The sequence below is a fragment of the Pongo pygmaeus genome, chromosome 6 (assembly GCF_028885625.2).
Source record: "Pongo pygmaeus isolate AG05252 chromosome 6, NHGRI_mPonPyg2-v2.0_pri, whole genome shotgun sequence".
In the NCBI taxonomy this organism is placed as follows: domain Eukaryota; kingdom Metazoa; phylum Chordata; class Mammalia; order Primates; family Hominidae; genus Pongo; species Pongo pygmaeus.
The window spans coordinates 83,526,776-83,550,052 of record NC_072379.2 but is presented as its reverse complement, the minus strand read 5'-3'; the positions used below and the strand labels follow the sequence as shown (position 1 = coordinate 83,550,052).

Here is a 23,277-nt window from a genome sequence, read left to right as displayed (position 1 = left end):
CACCCACTTAGTAGCCCAAGCCAGAACTCTCACCTCCACTTTCCATATTTAATTGATCACCAAGTCCTGTGAATTCTAGGTCCTAAATATCTCTCTCCTCTCTGTCTTCACGGCTTCAGCTTTAGGTTAGGCCCTCGTCATCCATTGGCCTGCACTGTTAATTATACCCCAAGCACTAACATACATATTGCTCTTTCTCAAACACGACTTCTCTTTCATGCCTCTCTTCACTTAGCAAAAGTTAAATGAGTACCAACACTGACTGTAACCATGCTAGGTTTTATGACACAGTAGTGATTAAGACAGGCAAGATTCCATCCCTTGTGGGACTTACCTTATAGAGCAGTGGCAATATTGACATTTGAGGTGAGTAAGTCTTTGTTATGGCTCTGTCCCATGTACAATAGAATGTTTAGCAGCACCCCTGGCCTCTATCCACTAAATGCTAGTAGCATACACCCCTGTTCCCAGTTAATGACAGTCAAAAATGTCTCCAGACACTGCCAAACATCCCCTGGGGAACAAAATCACCTTGGATTGAGAATCACTGTTCTAGAGGGAGATTATGATAACATTAATTATGTAAGTACAAATTATGATAAATGTCACCTCCCACTACAAATATTATGTCATCTTTCCTAGAAAGGGTTTTCCTTTCCTTTCTTTTTTGGTGAATTTCTCCGGGATTCACTTCCAATGTTCCCTCCTCCTGGAAGCCTCCTCAACTTCCCCAAGCAGAACAAGTTACTTTTTAACTTCCTTAGACCTTGTTAATACATTGTTCACTGCATTAAGGAAAAATGTATTTGCTTTAAAGAGCTAATGCATTATTTTCTCAGGTAAGTTATAGTAACCTCTACCCATGCATGAATTGCCCCTATATCAAGTTTTAATAAACAAGGTATTTCAGTATATGCAGTTTAGTTTTGTATACTTTTTCTCAACCACAAGAATTTTAGTTCCAGTATATAAGAATTATGAGTTACTCCTTTTGGGGATAATTAGAAAAAGAGGAAATTGGGTGATGGGAATAAAAAATAAAGGAAGGCAGATGGCATGACAGTAACAGAGGTTTTTGCCTTGAGGCTTTAGGAAATTAGGGAATCTGAGGAGACGTCAACCAGGACCTTAAAATGGAACTCCCACAGTTGCAAGGAAGGAGGGAAGTGGTATTTGTGTAAGAGGGGCCTGATGGCATGTACTTTGGGGAGTTATCTCTGGGATTGAGGATGCAGAAGTCAACAATTCCAAATCATGAAATCAGAAAGGCATTGCACATTTGGATGGAGAACCAAATTCAGGGGGAAAGATCTTTCATATGCATATTACTTTGGCAAAGCAAAGCAAATTTATGGGCATTTTATTGAAATAGCAGAGGAGAAAGGCCCTGAGAAATTTCACCTGAGCAAGAGATGATAAATGGAAAGCAGTTGTACCATAACCATTATTAGCAATTTAAGATGTAAAAAATGTTACTGATATTCTTTGTTTAGCATGCTGTTCTGATGGTTCTATTTTAGAGATAATGCAAAGAAGATTTATGCAAGTTTGCATTTAATCCCTCTATAACTGTATTGTCCCCCTAAAATCTTAAGTACCTCAAACTGCAAAATCTTGTTATCCTCACAATTAGGGAGAATCTATCTTTAACAGTCTCCTGAGGCTGGAATTTCTATCTTATTCCTTTTTCTATTCCCACATCTACACTGGGCACATAATAAGAACTTAATCATTATTTGTTGAACATATAATTAAAAACAAGATGTGGCAGGAGGAATTGGCAAAACCTATCCTATTCTCTCAGATGGAGATTCTGAGAGCAAAGTGAAGATTGGGAACAGGCAGAGCAGAAATGCACTCAGCTGCAGACAATAGACGGAAGTCAGAAGCAGAGAAAGCATGGAGGCAATAAGCCAGAATGGCCATCAGAGAGGTCCTGCACGAAGGAATGCAGGTGCCGCAACAAGTGTAGGACTGCAGAGTCCTGGGGAAGCACTATTGGAGATCCAGGCAGTTAGGTCTGCAACAGTAACTGATGTGAATATACAGACATGGCACTGAAGTTTAGGAGAAGAACTCCAGCCTTCAGGGTGTAAGGAAGGGGTAATAAATGGCTGGTTGCCAAGATAATAGCTCAGGCCCAATTGTTTTTCTTTCTTTCTTTATTTTCTCTCTCCCTTTTTTCTTTTCTTGAGACAACATCTTGCTCTGTCACCCAGGCTGGAGTGCAGTGGCACAATCTCAGCCCACTGCAGCCTGACCTCCTGGCTCAACTGACCCTCCCACATCAGCCACCTGAGTAGCTCAAACCACAGGCACACACCACTATGCCTAATTTTTATGTTTTTATTTTTTGTAGAGACAAGGTCTTTCTATGTTGCCCAGTCTGACCTCAAACTCGGGCTCAAGCAATCCTCCCATCAGGCCGAGTTTCTAACATTGTGTCTTACACAGACAGTAGTAGTTTTGTTGAATGAATGAAGGAAGGAGTGAATAGAGTGATTGATTTTTACCAATAATAGAGGAACCAGGCACATTATCAAAAGAAAAACTCAAGTGCAAGAAAACGAGATAGATGATATAAGAATGGACATACAATTTAGTCTGGTTTCAGAAATATGAAGCCCAGACAAAAGAACAGAGCCCCAGAGAGAAATACGATAAACAATGCTTAGAAAAGGCTAGAACAGCTTCTTAAATTTATCCTATACAACAGGTCCTGTTCCAAGTCTGGGCGGGAGTATGTCTGCTGGTGTGCATAAATGGCCGCAGTTATAAAATGAGGTGCCTGTCAGAAAACCCAGTAGGGACTCACAGACATGAACAATGACTTATGTGACTGTTTTAGTCCAGCATGTTGCACATTCTGAAGTTCTGAATAGGAAGATCTATTCTCTTACCTACTCTCCTGGGTACTTCAGAAGGAAAGTCCATTTTTCAAGACTCCAAAGTGTCATTTTTATTCAAGTATCAAAACGTGACACAGAAACTACAGGGAATAGAAGCATATGTCTCTGATGTCAATGTGTAAATAAAATGTTTCAAAACATCATCTAGGCCTCTGGAGGCATTTTCTAGGAGGAGTAATGAATTTACAGTAAAGTATGCATCATTTTTGCCTCACCTGATCTGCTTAATTACCAAGGGAATGGCACCCCAAGTCCACAGAGTGGTGAATTCCAAGATACTATAACTGGGAGAAGTTAATTGGTCCATAGAGGAACTGAGGCTACAGCCCAGACTTCATTAGCACCAGGTTTTAACCATCACTCAAATCACATTCAGCTTTATTGAAGAGTTCATGTATACTCTTCAGTACACATTTTTTCACTGTAAATATGTTAACTAAATAACTTTAAGTAGAGTTAGGATGAGCAAAAAAAAAGGATTAAAATTCTTCCTTTCATGCTACAAATACTGTAATAAAGAATAATTAATAGGCTTCCAGAATGTCCAGCTACCCATCTCTTTGTACCAAGGAGAATCAAGAAAAGAAGGGGCCTAGACAGGCAAGGGGAGACGTTGGCAATGGGTACAAAGTTCCTGTTAGACAGAAGGAATGAGTCCTTGTGATCTACTGCACAGCATGGTGACTACAGTTAATGATAACGTATTGTATACTTCAAAGGAGCTTTAAAAAGAGGATTTGTTCATGTTCTCACCAGAAAGAAATAATAAATATTTGAGGTGATAAATATGTTAATTAGCATTATTTGATTATTCCAAATGTATACATGTATTGAAAGATCACATTGTGTCCCATAAATATATACAATTATTATTCGTCAACTAGAAATAAAATAGAATAAAAGTAGTAAGTCAACAGACATATTAAAGAGAGAGCAAAAAAATGTGAAGGAGGCTTTTTGGAGTGAAGGAGAAGAGAGAAAAGAAGTTATCTTCATAACTGGACTTCCAGGTTTCCATCTTGCCCTACTCTAATGTATTCTCCATGAGGCTATCAAAGTAATTTATCTAAATCCAACTTTAACCATAACAGTCACATTCCTCAACACTAGTAGTTCCCTAACTGCCGCATGATCAGAATCACCTAGAGGGCTTGTTAACCCACAGATTGCTGAGAAGCCACACCCAGAGTTTCTGATTCAGTGGGCCTGAGATAAGGCATGAGAATTTGTGTTTCTTACAAGTTCTAAGGTGATGCTAATGTTACTATCCAGGGACCACGCTTTGAGAACCAGTGATCTGGAGAAAGTCTTTAACTTTGAGCTTCAATTTTCTCCTTGTAAAATAATTTTCCCCTTGTAAAACTCTTCAGATTGTTGTGTTAAATATTGAAAAATATTCCAGACAAATGCTAGATTTTATTTTAATTTAAAGGAAGGAGCAAGAGGCTTGCAGTCAAGAGGCCAGCCCCCTAGTTACAGGTCTACCATAAGCTGACCAGTCAAATAACCTCTCTAGTCATGTTTTCTCATTTGTAAAAGGAATTAATTCGTGCAACTAGCACTTATTGAATACCTGTTGTATACCAGACACTTGTCAGACAATAGAAATATGGTAGAAAAACAAATCTTGCTTCCACACATTTATAATTATGATTATGATTTGGATGATGTTTAAATTGTCTTCCAACTCTCAGTTATTTCATGACTTTATAACAAATAAAATCAGCTTTTTCCTATTCTTATGGTATTTTGGTCCTTATAAATTTGACTTAAATGTTTATGAGCTATTAGGTAACAATTAGGGGCGGCTATTGGGTGAACTGCCTAAAATACATTTATGTGTTAAGTACATTCCATGTGTTGATTGCCATTATATCAATAAAAGAAAAATTTTAATGTATGGGTTAAATAGTAAATCATCAGTGAAGTAAATAACCAGTATTTATATTTATGTTCCTTATTTTCCAGCTATGTCATGCCAAATCAGTTGTTTATTGGGTAAATATTTGTTGAGCATCTACAAGTCAGCAGGCACTATGCTAGGATCTAGTGATAGAAGGGTAAATGAAATTGGCATTGTGTCTGCTATAAAAGACCTCACATTCAAGTGAAGCTAGTCAATGAATAATTAGCATTTTAATTAATTAACCAACCAGTCTTGTGGTAGATATTAGGTATTAGAAGTACAAGGCATTTTGAAAATATACAACAAAAGGACTTGGCCCATTGTAGGATATCTAGGAAGCCTTAGACAAGTCACTTCAGCTTTCTGAGCCTCAATTGTCTTGTAAAATTGGAAAAAAAGTAATAAAACACACCCCTTAAGATGTAGATAATGATTGTTGGCACTTTGAGATAATTTATTTAAAATTCCCACCACAGTACTTAGCACACTATATAACAGGTAGTTATGACATCACATTAACTAACTGAAAGATTATTCACATAAAGAATTCCAATGGTCGAAATCAAATTTTAAAGAGTTTATCAGGGCCAGGCGCAGTGGCTCATGTAATCCCAGTACTTTGGGAGGTCGAGGCAGGTGGATCACTTGAGGTGAGGAGTTTGAAACCAGCCTGGTCCCACATGGCAAAAGCCCATCTCTACTAAAAATACAAAAAAAATTAGCTGGGCATGGTGGCAGGTGCCTGTAATCCCAGCTACCCAGTAGGCTGAGACACAAGAATTGCTTGGACCCTGGGGACAGAGGTTGCAGTAAGCCGAGTTCATGCCACTGCACTACAGCCTGGGCAACAGAGCGGGACACTCCATCTCAGAAAAAAAAAAAATAGTTTAACGGTAATATCAATAACTTATTTTGCCAGTTTTAAAAAGTAAAATATAAACTGTATTAATTGCACATACAGTCTCACACAGAATTAAGTCTTTATAATTGTTTTTCTATATGTAATATACGAACCAAAGAGAGATCATGGACAAATTCAAATTAATCAATTATCAACACCCAGATTCTTTCTTGCAACTGGAAGTAAATGTCTCCTTATTTCTTTCAGCTACTTGAAAAGAATTGAAAAATACGAGTCTGGAAGCCAAGCCAACCAAAGTTCTAATAAACCAGGTGGACTTTTGGAATGCATCAACATTCTGGTGTTTTTCAACTTAAGGATGGATTTGGAACTGGCTGCGGAAATGTAATCAGCATCTTCTCAAAGCAAAAGGCAGACTTAACTGAAAGTTGAAATTTGTGTGCCCAAATACATCCCTCTGAATTATGGGGCTTGGAATAGTCAATAACAAGATACCACAAAACAACTATCTCCATACAATCTGTATAAAAGAATACTCAGAATCATGTGTAAGTAAAGAAGTGGTTACCTATTTCATATTTCTAAACTTGAAAAATGGGGCACTGGAGATTAAACTGGGATTCATGAAATATGAGATAAATCAACTCTGTCTACACATTGTAAAAGAACCTCATGAGAAAAATTGATGATTCACTAACAAGTTAGGAAAAAAATCCATACACACTTAAATGTTCCTTGCTTCAATACTGAAAAGCAAAGGAAGAGAGGCATAACAGAAAACCTAAAGAATATTTTAGTGGAAGGCTTTAAAATGGGGGTTAGTGTTAAAATTCAGCAGCTTCTTCAAATGATCTTATTCTAAACATGCATAATCCTCTTGCATAATAATCCTAACATCATCCTTAAACTCTATCCAGCTCCTTCTGGACTCCTGTTATAGCTAAAATTCCACACCACTTGTGTTTATTACCTCACCTTTCCCTCTTCCACTTTCGCTCACCTGGATTTTGTTCCACTGAAACCACTGTTACCAAGGTCACCAGTGACCTCCAAGGTGCTAATTTATGTAACCTTTTTAGTCTTTTCTGGACCTCTCAGAAAAACATGAAACTTTCCAGCACCCTAAAAAACTATTCTTTCCTCCCTGCAAAGCCTGTTTTCTTTCCTTCTGTGATGGGGACATTATGGCTTTTCCCCATCCAAAGTGGCTGCTCCTTCTCAGTTGCCTTGATGATTTTCCTCTTCTGTTCATTCTTTAACATTAGAGCTCTTCAGAGTTTTGTCCTATGTTTGATTATTTTCCACTTTCACATGCGCTTATAATCTGGGGGATTTCATCACTCCCATGACATCAGTCATCTGATGACTCCTTTATCCATAAGTCAAAGCCAAATAGAGATTGTGGACTTGAGGCCTAAGTATCTAATTATCTATGAGATTTCTCCTCTTAGATGGCCCACAATCACCCGAAATTGAACATGAATTGGCCTCTTTATCCTCCCCTCCCCACCCTAAGCTATCTCCTCCTCAAATGTTCCCCAAGTCACTGGACGGCACCTCCAGCCATCCAGTTGCTAAAGCCAGAAACTGGCAGTGCTCCTTGAGTCATCCCCTTGAGTTCTTCCTCTCTCTCTCTCCCCATTACCAAACATCAGAGCACTTTTCTTCTACTTCTGAAACATTTCTAAAGCTCATCAACTTCTCTTGAGCTCCACCACTTCTATCCTAGTTCAGGCCACCATCGTTTCCCTTCAGAATTCCTGCTGCAGTCTCCTTACTATTCTCCCTGTCTCTACTGTGCTCCCCTTCCAATCGTTTCTCCACACTGCAGCCCCAGTCATCTTATTCAAAACACTCTCTGGTTTCCTACCTTCCCTGTTTAAAATAATCTAAACACTCCCATAGCACACTTGAGAAAACACAAACACCAGAATACAGCCTAAAAGGTCTTTTTTGATCTGGTCCCTGCCAAAACCACGAATCTCATCTCTAGCTCCTTCCTCTATCCTCCCTCTTTTCCACCACAATCCCATCATACTGAAATGCTCCATTCCTCAGATTGCCAAATTTTTCAATGCCTCTGTGCCCACACCACTCTCACACCTCTTTTTAAAATTTTGTTTGTATTTAAGGGTTGAACAAGGATGTTGCATCCTCCAGGAAGCCCTCCTTGATTCCACTTACCTGAACCTAGATGAGGTGTCCATCCTAAATCCTCCCATAAACATGTAAGCATTCTATTCCTCCATTACAGTATTCATCACACTCCTCTATCCTCCAACAGACTATGAGCCCCCAGAAGGCAATGACCTTGGCATTCTGTTTCATAATTATATACCCACCAACCCAGGAAGTGCCTAGCATAACACTAAATATTGCTTGAGTAAACATACATCTTACCAGCCGGGTGTGGTGGCTCATGCCTGTAATCCTAGCACTTTGGGAGGCCGAGGTGGGTGGATCACCTGAGGTCAAGAGTTCAAGACCATCCTGGCAAACATGGTGAAGCCTCCTTTCTACTGAAAAATAGAAAAATTAGCCAGGGGTAGTGGTGGATGCCTGTAATCCCAGCTACTTGGGAGGCTGAGGCAGGAGAATCGCTTGAACCCAAGAGGCAGAGGTTGCAGTGAGCTGAGATCGTGTCATTGCACTCCAGCCTGAGCAACAGAGCAAAAACTCTGTCTCAAAAAAATATATATATATATCTTGACTCATTTAAATAATCAATGGGAACTGAATATCCTAATTGATATGACACAGAGCAGGAATCTCTATGCCTTTCAAACAGATATCACGGAAAGAAATCAGCCCTTGCTGGGCACAGTGGCTCACGCCTGTAATCCAAGCACTTTAAGAGGCAGAGGCAGGTGGATCACTTGAGCTCAGCTGGAGTTTAAGACCAGCCTGGGCAACATGGCGAAACCCCATCTCTACAAAGAATACAAAAAAATTAGCCTGGCATGGTGGCATGCACCTGTAGTCCCAGCCACTAGGGAGGCTGGGGCAAGAGGATCACGCGAATCCAGGAAGTCGAGATTGCAGTGAACCCAGATTGCGCTACTACACCCCAGCCTGGGTGATAAAGTGAGAGCTTCTCAATAAATAAATAAATGCAAAATAAAAAACCAGCACTTAACTCTTCAGCTACCACATTAATTCTCAGCAAATACCTTCTTAGCAGTTGTTTGACAAGTCAACTAGAACTGGAACTAGAATGAGATAACATGGTATTGCTACTTCTCACAGAGTAGATCCTCAATGAATGTTTGAAAGGAGATGTCAGTCCGATGTTTAACTTTAATCAAAGAAAGAAATATAAGATGAAGACATCAGGGCCTCGTCAGGCTGTTCTGCATTTCTGTATTAGCCAGACTCTCAACCGTCTTCTTGCCGTATATAAACATGTGGCCCAGTTTGTAATCAGTGGGTTATAGGAAGCTAAATAAATTATCTTTTCTTTCATAGAAAATAATTTGGGAATAGGGACCCAGGTATTAACCGTCTAGCACCAAAGTTGTAGGAATCTTTAGTCTCCTCTGCCTCCCTTCTTCCATCCCTCTACTCTCAGTCTTGACCCCACCCCACTCCCTTACTTGTTTTTCCTTCTACTCATTTTCTCCTCCCTCCCTCTCCCCTCCTCCCCACACTAGAACCATCAGGGCCCTCATCAGGGCACTCAGTTCAGGTTCTGGGTCAGCTCTCGAAGCTCTACCAGTCCCACCCCCATCCCCAGGAAAAGCTGCTCCTTATTTGGAGTCACAAAAATATTTAACAGAGATCTAACTGACCACTAAAAATTCCTCCTTTAAAACAAACTCCTAATCAACTATTTTCCCCCAAGTTATATGTAAAAACAGCTGCAATTAGAACTTGATTCTCACTTTAAGAAAGAAAGATTCTTGTTTAGTTTTCTCCACTATGTTTCTTTCTAGGTCCAGGGCCTCCCACCAAATGCTGATGGCTGCCTGCTTCAAACCCTGCCACATCAGCAGGGAGCGAGCACAGCGGCATTTGGTATTTGCATCAGTTTCCAGGAATGCTTTTCAAGTTATCAGTTCACTCTGCTGCCTTTAGCAGAGACGTTTTCCCTCTAAGTTTATAGATGTGTGCTTCAACTTACAGTCCTCTAATTCTCAAAAACATGCCGAGGATTTTTCTTTTTTGGCTAAAAGAGAAATTATAATCACACTTCTAAAAACATTCTAAGTTTTAAACTATTTTGACAACAACAACAAAACCTACAATGAAATGTTTAAAATTTGGGGTATCTATTGCAAATCCAATGACTGAGCCAACTTGACCCCAGAAGTGTTATCAGATAACCTCACTGAAGGGTATTTGGAGGGTTTCTTTCATAAATCTGTTGCATTAGGACCCTGAGTCATTTTGCTCAGAATTAGTCTCTGACTCTCAGCAACACAGGACAAATGCACACATATGCCCTGCAAAGGCAATTCAGCAGAGTGGTAACAATGATTCTTAGAAATCATTGCTCACTCTTCTGATATGCAGAAAAAAATTTCATTATGATGTAGTATTGAAGTTTTTCTTTCCTGATAAAAACGATTTCCACTTTAAAAGTTTTTTGTTAGTTCTGTAACGGTGATATTTCAGGGAAATGTTAAAAATGTTCTTGGAATATACAATTCAACCTCAGGTCTTTTGTTGTTGTTGTTCCTAGAACCTAGAAAACTTCAAACTTTGTTGCCTAGTTAGAAAAAAAATTGAATGTGGATTGCTCCTTGTAAACCCCCTTCTAGGAATGACCAGTAACCCTTTCAAATTCTTTCACTCCCAGTTACTTCAAAAAATCATCCAAAGTTCTCTCCCAAGTGAGTGCCTTTAATTAGAATAAAACAAGAGTTTATTATAGTTTTTGGTTATCCACTTTTACTTGCATTAATCTTTTTTTCTTCTTTTACATTTAGAAAGAGTAACCTGCTTTAGAATAGTCCCTTTTATTTACAGAAGCTGCTGATGGAGTTAACTTCTGCGGAAATTCTTTCTTAAGGCAAAGCAAAAAAAGCGGGGAGGGGGTGGGGGGAAGGAAGGGAAAAAGATTCTCAGGGAACTACAGCCCACTCGTTTCTGTTTCTTAGAGACAGAACTGACCTAAAGATGCCCCCTTTGCGATGACTTCTGGGATAGAGCAGCACTCTGACTAGGCCCCCGCTGCCTCATGGGGGCCTTAGGCAAGTAGAGGAGAGGCCTGACACACACACACACATACACACACATACGCACGCGCGCGCGCGCACACACACACACACACACACACACACACACACACACACACACACACACAGCCTTTCAAACCTAGGGCCTGGAATGCCATCCCAAGAGGCTTTAGAAAAGGGCACAGGACCTTTGGCCTCCCACCTCAGGGTCAACGTACCAGCTCCTCCTCTCCCTAGTAGGGAGTGGAGGGTTGGATGGAGGCGGCCAGAGAAGAGGGATGTTGGGTGCTGGGGAGAGAGTTAACATCCACGTTGGTGGGCGCACTGCTTGGGGTGTTACCAGTGAAGACTACAAAGACCCCAAGCTCGAATCAGAAGGCCCTCTGGATGTGCTAGGGGAGGTGCTTGGGTGTGGCTGTAAGAGATGAGACAGAGAGTAAGCAGCAAGGTCAAGTGGGACCGGGGGCTCACGGGAAGGTTGAAGGGTCCAGGTTCAGGGTAGAACTGGCAAATCCAGACAAGGAGCCCATGGAGAAGGGGAGGGGAGACTGGAAACCATGAAAGATCCCCCACCGCAGCCTCAGAAAGGAGAGACTGAGAAATAAGTTCTCGGTCTCCAGGTAGGTTGGAGTCGTTTCGGAGTGCCAGACCATCCTCCAAAAGACCCTCTTTAGAATGAGCCTCAGCAAAGGCAAGCTAGGAGGTCGAAGGACTTCCCAGGTGACTCGGTCTAGTCTAGAGTTCGCAAAGCCTATCCTCCCTGTAGCCGGGTGCCAAGCAGCCTCGAGCCTGCTCCCCAGCCCACCTGCCAGCAAAAGGCGCCCTCTGACTGCAACCCAGTCCTCCACAGACAGGACCCCCCTTTCCCGAAGTCATAAGAGAAAGAGAGTGCATCACTGCTGAAACAGTGGGCGCACACGAGCCCCAAAGCTAGAGAAAAGCTGGACGGGGCTGGGGGCGGGGTGCAGGGGTGGAGGGGCGGGGAGGCGGGCTCCGGCTGCGCCACGCTGTCGAGTCTTCCCTCCCTCCTTCTCTGCCCCCTCCGCTCCCGCTGGAGCCCTCCACCCTACAGGTGGCCTACAGGGTACAGGTGAGGCAGGACTGGACAGCTCCTGCTTTGATCGCTGGGTTCCCGATCCCTCTCTAGCTGCTTAGCTGCCCGGAGATCTGCAAATTCTGCCCATGTCGGGGCTGCAGAGCACTCCGACGTGTCCCATAGTGTTTCCAAACTTGGAAAGGGCGGGGGAGGGCGGGAGGATGGGGAGGGCGGGGGAGGGCGGGAGGATGGGGAGGGCGGAGGTATGCAGACAGCGAGTCAGAGTTTCCCCTTGAAAGCCTCAAAAGTGTCCACGTCCTCAAAAAGAATGGAACCAATTTAAGAAGCCAGCCCCGTGGCCACGTCCCTTCCCCCATTCGCTCCCTCCTCTGCGCCCCCGCAGGCTCCTCCCAGCTGTGGCTGCCCGGGCCCTCATCCCCAGCCCTCCCATTGGTGGAGGCCCTTTTGGAGGCACCCTCGGGCCAGGGAAACTTTTGCCGTATAAATAGGGCAGATCCGGGCTTTATTATTTTAGCACCACGGCAGCAGGAGGTTTCGGCTAAGTTGGAGGTACTGGCCACGACTGCATGCCCGCGCCCGCCAGGTGATACCTCCGCCGGTGACCCAGGGACTCTGCGACACAAGGAGTCTGCATGTCTAAGTGCTAGACATGCTCAGCTTTGTGGATACGCGGACTTTGTTGCTGCTTGCAGTAACCTCATACCTAGCAACATGCCAATGTAAGTGCCTTCAAGTTGTTTGGGGGAGACTGGGTAGAGAGGTTAGATGGGAGGGCACCCTGCCCTGAAAAGGAAAACCTGTAACCTGAATTCCAGGTACACTTGGAGGGCAGACTCTCAGGCATGTGGGAAAACGCCGGAATTGATAAGAAACATGGAAATTACTTTAAAAAATGAAAACATAAAAGCTTTGCCAAAAGTTAGGGAACTTTTCCTCTAAGTTCAGAGTGAAACAGTTAACTCGGTCTGGCTCCTCACTTTAGTAACCCCCAAAGGGAGCGGAAGGTCTTTTCCCTAAGGATGAAATATTAACGACCAATGTGGTGGAGGAAGTCAAGGACCTGCACCCCACAGGCCCTATAACCGCACTGATGTCCACCTTGTAAAACTTGAGGCCTGCGTTAGAAAGCCCTACAATTGAGTAATGTAAAACTCACCTCCTAAGAGCTTTTATCTTCTGGGCATTGTAAGACTTGTCAGGAGGAGGAGGAGGATGCGGACGATGATGATATGATGATGGTTATAAGGCGCCCTCTGCAGGAAGGAAAATGAAAGTACAGGGGACAGGGCCTTAAGCAAATGGAATCCCAATTAAAGCTTCTACGGATTTATACAGATTAATGATCAGCATTTCTGGTTGGAGCCTTTCCCAGTGGCTAGTCAGTGAACCCTGGAAAGAAGAATGGATACTACCTGGAATGGGTACATTCTGTAAAGTAATATAAGTGTCTCAATTCACTTTCTAGTCATGGAAATGGTAACATTTTTTAACTCAAATCTGCTCTAAATTTTGTTTGAGCCTGAGAATTACCCCTTTGACATGTTCCCAGTGATAAGCAAACATTATGAACGCAGCAAGTTGAGAAATATCAACATTGACATGAGACTCAAGAGACCGGGGTTTTTCCCATGAGTCTGACACCAATTTGCTGCGTGACTTTGGGCAAGTCAAACGGCCTTTTCTAAAATGTGAGACAGAGATTAAAGGGACCCGAAGGCCACTTTCCAGCTCTAGGTTCTATGGCCAGACTTTCATGTCAAGAGAGAATGAAGAAGATCAGTTCGTTTTCATCTTGAAAATGGCTGCCAAAGTGCTAGACAAAGATATTGACTAGGTGGGGGATGGTATTGTCTGACCACACCCAGTACTCCAAAAAGTTGTTCCACCCACACAGCACGGTGTCTACTGCCGCATAATTTCTAATGCATTTGTGTGCATGCGTGTGTGTGTGTGTGTGTGTGTGTGTTCCCCCTTCATTCACTTTTAGTATACATACTGTGGATACTAAGGAGTAATTGCAGTGAACAAATTCACATTACCGAGTTCATATTTTTAATGAGATCTGAGAGTGGGAGGAAAGAGTCGGCTCCTAGAGAATAAAATGAAGGCAGACTTAGGGAAATTTGAAGGTACAAAGGCAACTTACCTTCTGATCAACAGCCAACCACAGTCTGGAATAAATGTTATCAAACACACATTCTTCAAAATGGTCCATGTCTGAGTAATTAAAAGGCAAATTTCCAAAATCATAAGGACTTCCGTCAATCAAGTCAGGCATAATTATTCTTCCTACTGATGGACACAATGAAGTAAACATATCATTCTTGTAATTTAACAGTAATTCTCATAAATTGCCCTTAAATGTCAGTGCTGGATGTGGTCCACCTTCCTAAATTGTGACTGTTGCAACAGATGTTCTCACTTGAAATAACGCACTTCTTGGCCACCTAATTAAAGCAATTTTAGGGGTGATTCATCCTATTGCAAGCTTGGCCACACTTGTATCCTGTATTAACCTATAATTTTTATACCATAGGAGAGGAATTCACTCTTTAAGGACTTATAACAATTATGGCAAAAGGGGGGATAGTACTTTCGTTTATTTTTTCTATTATTTTTCAAGATCTTTAATCCAGTTTTTCCATTTATACAAAACTCTTTCTCCGAGACAAAAATGATACATATTGGTAAAATGATCTTAGCTAATTTAAGTGAACTAATTTAAAGCAAAATTCAGTTGTCTGAATTAATCCATTTTCATAGTTAATAATGTGCAAATTAGACCTTTTGAAAAAGGATATTAAAAATGGTACAAACTCAGTGAAGTACTAGGTAACTTCAATGTTTTATAAAAAAGTAAGTCAGCTTCAATGTTTTATAAAAAACAAATTCAATATAGAATTTTAAGGTAACATACTTTCCTAAATTTTACCTTTTTAGATATTTAGGTATTAAAAATGATTTAAATCATAAATTATTTCCTCATCAATCTACTAGTCTTACACTCAGCGATTCATCTGTGCAGTTTACCAGCTTAATTGCTAAGCATTCAAAGTATCCTTCAGACACATTAATATTTCACAGCATTTATAAAATAGCAAATAATTAACAATTTAATTCAAAATGTATTTACATATTAATATTGCAAACAAATCACCCTGCTGATCCCTGCTGTACTTTTGACCTGCATAATTTCCAAGTCATTAAAATATTCTTAATAAAAAAATATAATAGGTCCTTTAATTAGGTAACTCAATTCTATAAACTTGTTTCTCTATTTGTTAATTATTGCTATTGATCCATGAAGTGATACTAATAATTATTTCCTACCTTTTCTTTTTTTTTCTACAGCTTTACAAGAGGTGAGTAAAACTTTTTTTAGAATTTTTTAAAATACTTTGATTCCCTTGGCTACACTGATGTCTTCTCTTGGAAGGGAAGAAGTTACATTAATATTGACCATCCTAGATTCCCAAGAAAATTGTGAAGAATTATGATAGTCAAAACCTTTCTGGCTGCCTTAGAAAGTACCCACCCAATTTTCCAAAATAGGCGGGGCTACTGAATAAGACTAGGTTTATAAAATACTCATAAGAAATATAGAGTAAATAATCCAATAGAAGTTTGAGTTTTAGGATCAGCTTCTATGAAACAGAAGATTTCACTGAGCTAGAGAATCTTTTCACTCCTTTGGAATCATTTGCAAAAGCATTTATTGTTAACACATTCTTAGCTCATGAATTGAATTTGAGGCATAAGTACAGGTACGTATTGCTATGTATTTTTTGTTCTGTAGGTACATATATTTATTTGACATGTTGGTAAAATTTTAAATTGTAGTTTGAAATATTAAACTAAGATAATAGTGAATGCATAATGTAATGAATTGTGAAGGTATATTTGTATACTACACCAAAATGGAAGCTGTTTTTAAATATATATATATATACAATTTTCTTCATAATAATCTTTGATTTATTCTTTTCTAGGAAACTGTAAGAAAGGTAAGAGTACACTACTTCTCCATAAATATCTAAAATTATCAGGGATAACATAATTTAACTAAATTTATAGTAGAATATAGAAGGAAAATACTTTATCAAAATTTTGCTCATATGAATATGCACTAGCTAAAGCATAAAATAAAGTAGCTTTGATGTTTAAGATAAGAAAGTTTAATTATCTTCCAGAATCATCTGTAATTATGTTTATGTGATACAAACTGGTGATTTACATACAAAAGGAAAAAAAGACTCGTTTTTATTCTGGAGATGGAAGGCATATTATGTTAATTATAGATAGTAAAAAAAGTTTATTTTAAAGGGCTTTGACTATATAAATGTGCTGTTAAAAATGTAACAAAATGGTCATTTCATCTACAGTTATCATCTTATTCAAAATGCTATGTATAATATTGACCTAATAGCTGAAGACTATAGCAGCTTACAATCCCCCAGCTGAAAAAAAATTATGTATAATTATAATTAAAATATATACTTTTATCTATTGCATTGTGTCGATTTCTTATGTGCTATCTAATAACATTGTAGTTACATCAGTCTTACCAACTAATTATTATGAAAAATGATTTGCTTGTTCACTGGAAATTACTTCTTAGGCATTTATTATTGTCCTGTTTGTATCTTTCCGGTAGGGCCCAGCCGGAGATAGAGGACCGCGTGGAGAAAGGGTGTGTAATTTTTGAACTATAAAGGACTTCGCCCCATATTTGAATAACTATATATTAGAAACTACAGGAACTGGCAATTTATAAGAATATTATGTATCCAGATAATTGTACACCCCTTTAAACAGGTAATGCACTGCAGAAGAAGTGAATGAGCATTATTATACACGATCAATATTTGTTTTAGGTCAAAATTACCGTTAAAAAAGAAAAACTGTTACAGTCATATTCTTTGCATGGTCTACTTTCTTTGTTTGTAATTGACCCATCCAACACATGCATAAGGAAAATGTATCTACCTACCACCACAGTCCTCTTTTTAACATATTTCATTTGCTTTTGAAGTAAGATCCCTTAGGTAGCTTGGAAATAATAGTGAATTAGTAGTCAGTAACATGTTTCTCTGCTCAAATTCATACATGTACAAGTCAGGCTTACATTTTATTTGTGGCATTCTTAAATCTCCCTGCAATGCTTATTTGACATTTATAACTACATGGTTTTGCATTATACAACACTTTCACCAATATATGAATACCTATATCTTGTATCTATTAGGAAGTAGAGACTTACATGTATTCTACTCAATTTATTAGAAACAGAATTATATCAGTTAATTATTTTAACAACACAAGTAGTTAATGATAGTAAATCTGCAGGATTTTCTGTCCTATGATAAAGTGACCTTAATAACTGTCATATCAGTTAATTAATTCACATGTAACATACCAAAACAATTGAATCAGTTTGTCACAGTCAGAGATCGGCAATAAAAATACAATGTAAGTCCTTGTGCACTGTTAAACATATGAAGCACGTGGAACCATACATTTTGGCTATAATTTTTATGTTTGAATACTGGAGCTTCAGTATGAATTAATATTCAATGGCCGAGATAGTTCTTTAGGAAAACTACCCTGTGATATCTTGAGAGTTATTAACCCACTTTCTAAAATAGACTCATAAGTGAATTTCAATCAGTGACAAATATAGTATATTAAATTTCCACCCTACTTGCACATAGAAAGGTCTGAACAACTGATCTTACCACATGTAATTCTTAGGTTTCTACAGGGCCTGTCTAACCTGACCTTACTCACTTTTTACATAACAGGGTCCACCAGGCCCCCCAGGCAGAGATGGTGAAGATGGTCCCACAGGCCCTCCTGGTCCACCTGGTCCTCCTGGCCCCCCTGGTCTCGGTGGGGTAAGGTGTCTTAAGTATTGCTAACTTTTAGCTAACTTTAGTTGAAAGAAGGCTTATTGTGGAATTTATTTTTAGCAGTTAAGGGATAATTCTTCCATTTGAAAATTAGTATATTTTATTTCATTTATTTGGTTTCTTCACTCAAGATTCTGCTTTACCCATTCTCTTTGTGAGCCCTTGTCAATTACAGGACTGGTCTTTGTGTGCACTGAAGTTAGCTGTGGCCATCATTACCATTATTTAATTTGGAGATTTAATATCTTTTATCAGTAAGGCACAAATAAGAGGTGTTACATTATTAAGGATTTTGATTAGATTGAACTACATAAGTGAAATCCCTGATCTTAAGCAATTTTACAAACACCCTATGCTTTTTATTCTCCTTGACTTGAAGTCTGCTGAACCAACATTCAAAGCAGTTTTAGGTTTAATTTGCTTGAAACTAATTTGAGAAAAGTACATTTCCCTTTTTCATTAATATCTTCTTTTAGCTGCATGTCTTTAACAATGGTATGAGTGCCAAATGGCCTCACTGCAGGAAGGAAAACATATTTGCTTAATCGGTTAGCACTATGAATCAGAAGACTGATTCTAATACCCAACTGTATGCCAGTAAAATAAGACCTTTCTCCCCCAAAGATCTTATTATGATTGCTTATCTATGAATTGCATTAAAAAGCAGCTTCTTTAATAGAGCTACCACTATAAGAGAGATCTTTAACAGTAAAGTTATTACTGTGAACTAGTTTTTAGAAGTTTTATCTTCCAAGGGGCATTTTAATTTAATTTTCCTCTAAACTTGAAAACTCTTTATATCCTTCCTGAAACTCCAGCAAGAAAAAGATCTCTTAGTCATTTTGTGTAGCTCCGGTGGCCGAGGGCAACAGGTGAAAGTGTGAAGATGTCCTCTTGAGCTCTGTCTAATTTATCAGGAGCCCTTAGTAACATTAAAAGTTTAGAAAGCTTCCCTTCCTCAGAGTAGAGGTAAAAGGTGGGAGTGGAGACACCAAGTTAAGGCAGAAGAAGGGCTCAAAAAATAAAGTAGGGAAGTTCTCCATTTCAAAGAGGTGTCGGCCAAGTTTTAAACGTACAGCTCTCCTGACTTTTTAGGAATTTAGTTCAATATAGAACTTTAAACTAATAATTATATCAAAAACATTGCTCTCTTTTAAATAACAACAGAAAAATATTTACAAGTAGAATGAGAAAGTGAACTACATGACTAGTAACTAAAAATATTTTATATATATATATAATTTTTTTTTTTTTACTTCTCTAGAACTTTGCTGCTCAGTATGATGGAAAAGGAGTTGGTCTTGGCCCTGGACCAATGGTATGCTTATCTGTTTATCTTAGCCAAAAAATTTGCTAAATAAATAATTCATTTTATGTCACATTTTACCACGCCATTTATTTAGCTACCTAAGTTAACACTCAATACTTGGATTATATAAAAACAACTCTTTTTGTCTTCAAATTTATGAAAACATAAGTTAAGGAGTTCACTTTTCTTTACAGAAGTGCCTCATTAAGATAGATCATATACATATGTCCAAGAAATAATCTTTGGACATAGTAACCGTAACTTGGGCAAATCAATTTAATTTAAAACAGTAATCACTCTGATTAATTTTTTTAATATTCTTTAACATTGCTTAGAATTTTAAGTAACACTTAGAGGCATAGAACTATTTATTAAGTGCTCTGAACTTGTTGGAAAGGATCAACAAGTTCTAGTCCGGCTAATTCATTTTAAAATGGGAGAGTTTAAGCCCTTTTCTCAAGGTCATCCAGGTAAATAATGACATAACTAGAACTAGCTGCCAGGCAAGATGTCTAATATTTGTTTACAACATGGTTTATGTACCTAGTCCTTGAATAAACCACTCATTTAATCAACAGATATTAATCAGGTACCTTCAATGGGCCCTGAACTGTATTAGGAACTGGGGAAATTACAAGGAATATGACAGATTCTGATCCTTCCTCAAGGAGTTAACAATATAGAAAATGTTTCTTTTTCTACATTTTGACAAAAAAAAGAATCGTTTTTTAGTCTATTGATTGTAAATCAATATAGAATAGAGTATGAGTAAAAATCTAGCATTTATGTCACTCTACAAATAATCAGCACCATACCCTATCAGTGGAGCACCGCTTAGAAACATTCCCTATATGATGATGATGATGATGATGATGATGATGATGATGACTATTAACAAATGAAGCTTCTAACAAGCATTAGAGAGAAGTTTGAAGGGAAAAATGCTAATATAAGCATACAAAATGTATACTAGCCTATATGAAATAGAGGGAAAAATTGCCAGAAGTCAAAGTGTTAGGTTGATTAAGCACTACAGAATTTAATGTATACACACACGTGCAATTTAGTGATTTTAATTAATTGTTTCAAAACAAAGGTATTTATCTGCCCAAAGTCAACATGGTCTTTAAAATGTAAATTTTACCTGGGCAGTGCACTTAGTGCTCTATCTTCAAAAGAAGATGTTCTGCTGGAGCTAATGGCCCACAGTAAGCTAATATACTCTAAGGGTGAGATAATATTTTCTGTAAATTAAAACTCTTCACTTGAGAAATAATGTACCTTTAATTGATGACTTCTAATTCTCTAATTTTTTCTGGTAATTTAAAATGTTCATATCTGAAATGAAAAAGTGGAGTGTTTCTTTTGGCTTTGTTTATGTTGGATATTTGAAATTAGCTGTTTCAGCTAATGCTGGACATTAGTCAGTTTTAAAGCAGTACCTATATCTCAAGAAGAAGCAAAGGGGTGGAAAGTAAAGAGCTACTAAATGTCATTTTTAAAAAGCCCACTAAGCTGGGAAAATTAATATGGATTTCAGATTCCCCTGTTTTTGGAACATCTGTCTTGGGGGCATAAGGCAGAGTATTTTACTTTGAAATATCAGTGAAATATAATTTGAGCTTGCACATCCACACACATGCACAGACATACGTAACCAACAGATATCTGTTTCACAAATAGGGAAGATAGGCAGCAATAAAGTATTAAAATAATTTCCATGTTGGAAAATCAATAACTATAAAACCCTACAGGGTTCTTCTCTGAATTAATGAGTAATCATACTGTCTCACAGCCTCCATGAAATACACTACATTTTATGTAAATGAAATTGTTGCAAATACATGAAAAAATAAATATAATTAGAAATTCATGATGTCAAAGAAAATTATTTTTTAATGTATGCCTAAAAAGCTATTGTGATTGAAAAGTGACAGTTTCTTTTAATGTCAGAGCAATTTCTAAAACCAAATGAATAATTCTTATAATGAAAATGATGTATATTTTAGATAAAATCCATGTTATTTCACTCTAGGCATTAATACAGTAAGGTAGGTTTGACTGGAGAGTCCCCACGGCTGATGTCATGAACAAATTACTTGAGACTGGTACATGAAATATTTTCAGCATTATGAGGAACAGACCCTAAGGATGAGCTTACACAGGCATTGATTAGTGCAAAGAGGAGTCAAGAAAGTGTATTTAGCTTACAAACTAGTAACAGCCTGTTTTACCCTACTTTTGTGCTACGGAAACAACAAAGGGGAAAACAATCTTTCATCATTTGGGCCATATTTTCAACAATAATATCACATAATAGACTCTTCCAGAAGGCTGTTTCAATAATATTTTATTTTTCCTTCACCCCTCGTTACATCCAATTTTGTCTGACATTTTCATCGGTCACCAATAACCCTTAGAGGAGCGATAAGGTTATAACAAACTTCTCTCTAATCATTAAGAAGGACTTTTGATTCTTTTCAATTTATGTCCTTTGTGGCAATAAAAATACCAATTTCTTAGCTAAATATGACATAGAAAGATGACATATGATCAAAGAAATCCAAATGGAAATGCTTAATCTGCTACATAGAAGACAATTGTATATTCTGCACTTCTGCAAAGATTGATTCACTTCATTGCATCAGAACAATCTCAATATGCCCAATTGTGCACAACTTTAAGGAACCTATGACTGCCCCGTCTAATTCTCATTGATTTCTGTTGATTTGGATTGGGAGAAAAGGAAAAGCAAAGGGAGAGAACTAGTGCAGGAAGTTTGAGTCCTTAAATTCTTCCTTGGGAGGAATAAAAACTATGGGATTAAACCACAACAATGGCACTACTAAGTTGGTCATATCTGACCCCAGCCAACACCATGACAACTTATCAGTGCTAACTATTGATACATCTGCTTTCTTTACAGGGCTTAATGGGACCTAGAGGCCCACCTGGTGCAGCTGGAGCCCCAGTAAGTACTGAAAGCTTGTAATGCCTCTTGTGTAAAAAGACAGAGAATTAAGAAAATCTTAATTCTTAATTCTTAATTCTTAATTGGAGTATGACATTCTTTTTTTCTTTTAGGGCCCTCAAGGTTTTCAAGGACCTGCTGGTGAGCCTGGTGAACCTGGTCAAACTGTGAGTACATTTTTCCACCTTTGTGATAAGTTTTTTTCCAGGAAGTTTATGAATATAACCTTAGCGAAATGATGGGTCTCCCATTTTCTTAGGGTCCTGCAGGTGCTCGTGGTCCAGCTGGCCCTCCTGGCAAGGCTGGTGAAGATGTAAGTATTTACTCTTCAGCACTTTCAAAATGCTATTTAAATACTCTTGCCGCAACAAGATTTTCTAGATTCAAATTAAGTATTCTGCTAAAAGCTGAATATGCCTGACAGAACTCTTAATGTATGGGAAATATTATTTTAATGAAATATTAACTAACCTGCTTGTATTAAGGGAAATATTAAATATGTATCTGGATCCATATTTTTGTGTGATAATGTTCTCCCCTTTTGTAAAAACCAAGATTCCCCCGTTTTGTCTGATAGTTTACCAAGAAGAAGTTGACTCTACAATGTTTTCATGTTTAGGGTCACCCTGGAAAACCCGGACGACCTGGTGAGAGAGGAGTTGTTGGACCACAGGTGAGATTTTTTACATTGGTAGATAGCACAAACATCATAGGCCTATAAGATAGTTGCTAAAACTAGCATCAATCTAAATGACAACATAGATGTCACCCAAACTCATAGCATGAATCGGAGGCATCTAACAAAGAAAAAAACCTAGTAAAAAAATGCATATACATTTTATTCATGCAAATAATGGAATATAAATGACAGCAAGCATACTATAAGCAATTAAATTGTGTTTTCTACAAATACCGTATTATTAGTTACTCACATTAGAACAAGTTAATTTGTCGCTCTGTGCTTAAAGGTATACTAGACTTTGATTCAAAGCTTGAACTTTGATGAGAATAAATACTTTGGAGGGAAGAAGTCACTGTCTTTTTATTTATAGTAAAACATTATTCACCATCTTCTGTATTTCTTTCTAAGGGTGCTCGTGGTTTCCCTGGAACTCCTGGACTTCCTGGCTTCAAAGGCATTAGGGTGAGCACATTCTTTACTCAGATGAGAGAAAAT

The 23,277-nt window shown here is 38.5% G+C and overlaps 1 protein-coding gene and 1 long non-coding RNA gene across 2 annotated transcripts in view; one reads left to right on the top strand and one right to left on the bottom strand.

Moving 5' to 3' along the window:
- LOC129040274 (uncharacterized) overlaps window positions 1–9,629 on the bottom strand; it is a 61,781-nt gene extending 52,152 nt beyond the window's left edge. The window contains exons 1-4 of the long non-coding RNA XR_008503583.2: window positions 9,559–9,629; window positions 8,848–8,972; window positions 8,078–8,196; window positions 2,901–2,989 (exon numbers count right to left, since the gene is read on the bottom strand). This is a non-coding gene — a long non-coding RNA (uncharacterized LOC129040274). The remainder of the gene's footprint in view (window positions 1–2,900; window positions 2,990–8,077; window positions 8,197–8,847; window positions 8,973–9,558) is intronic.
- A 2,493-nt stretch (window positions 9,630–12,122) lies between these two features.
- COL1A2 (collagen type I alpha 2 chain) overlaps window positions 12,123–23,277 on the top strand; it is a 36,067-nt gene continuing 24,912 nt past the window's right edge. Inside the window, exons 1-9 of the mRNA XM_054494583.2 lie at window positions 12,123–12,671; window positions 16,566–16,601; window positions 17,713–17,805; window positions 19,085–19,138; window positions 22,056–22,100; window positions 22,214–22,267; window positions 22,360–22,413; window positions 22,720–22,773; window positions 23,191–23,244. Coding sequence (XP_054350558.1) covers window positions 12,561–12,671; window positions 16,566–16,601; window positions 17,713–17,805; window positions 19,085–19,138; window positions 22,056–22,100; window positions 22,214–22,267; window positions 22,360–22,413; window positions 22,720–22,773; window positions 23,191–23,244 — 555 coding nt within the window. The 5' untranslated portion in view covers window positions 12,123–12,560. The remainder of the gene's footprint in view (window positions 12,672–16,565; window positions 16,602–17,712; window positions 17,806–19,084; window positions 19,139–22,055; window positions 22,101–22,213; window positions 22,268–22,359; window positions 22,414–22,719; window positions 22,774–23,190; window positions 23,245–23,277) is intronic.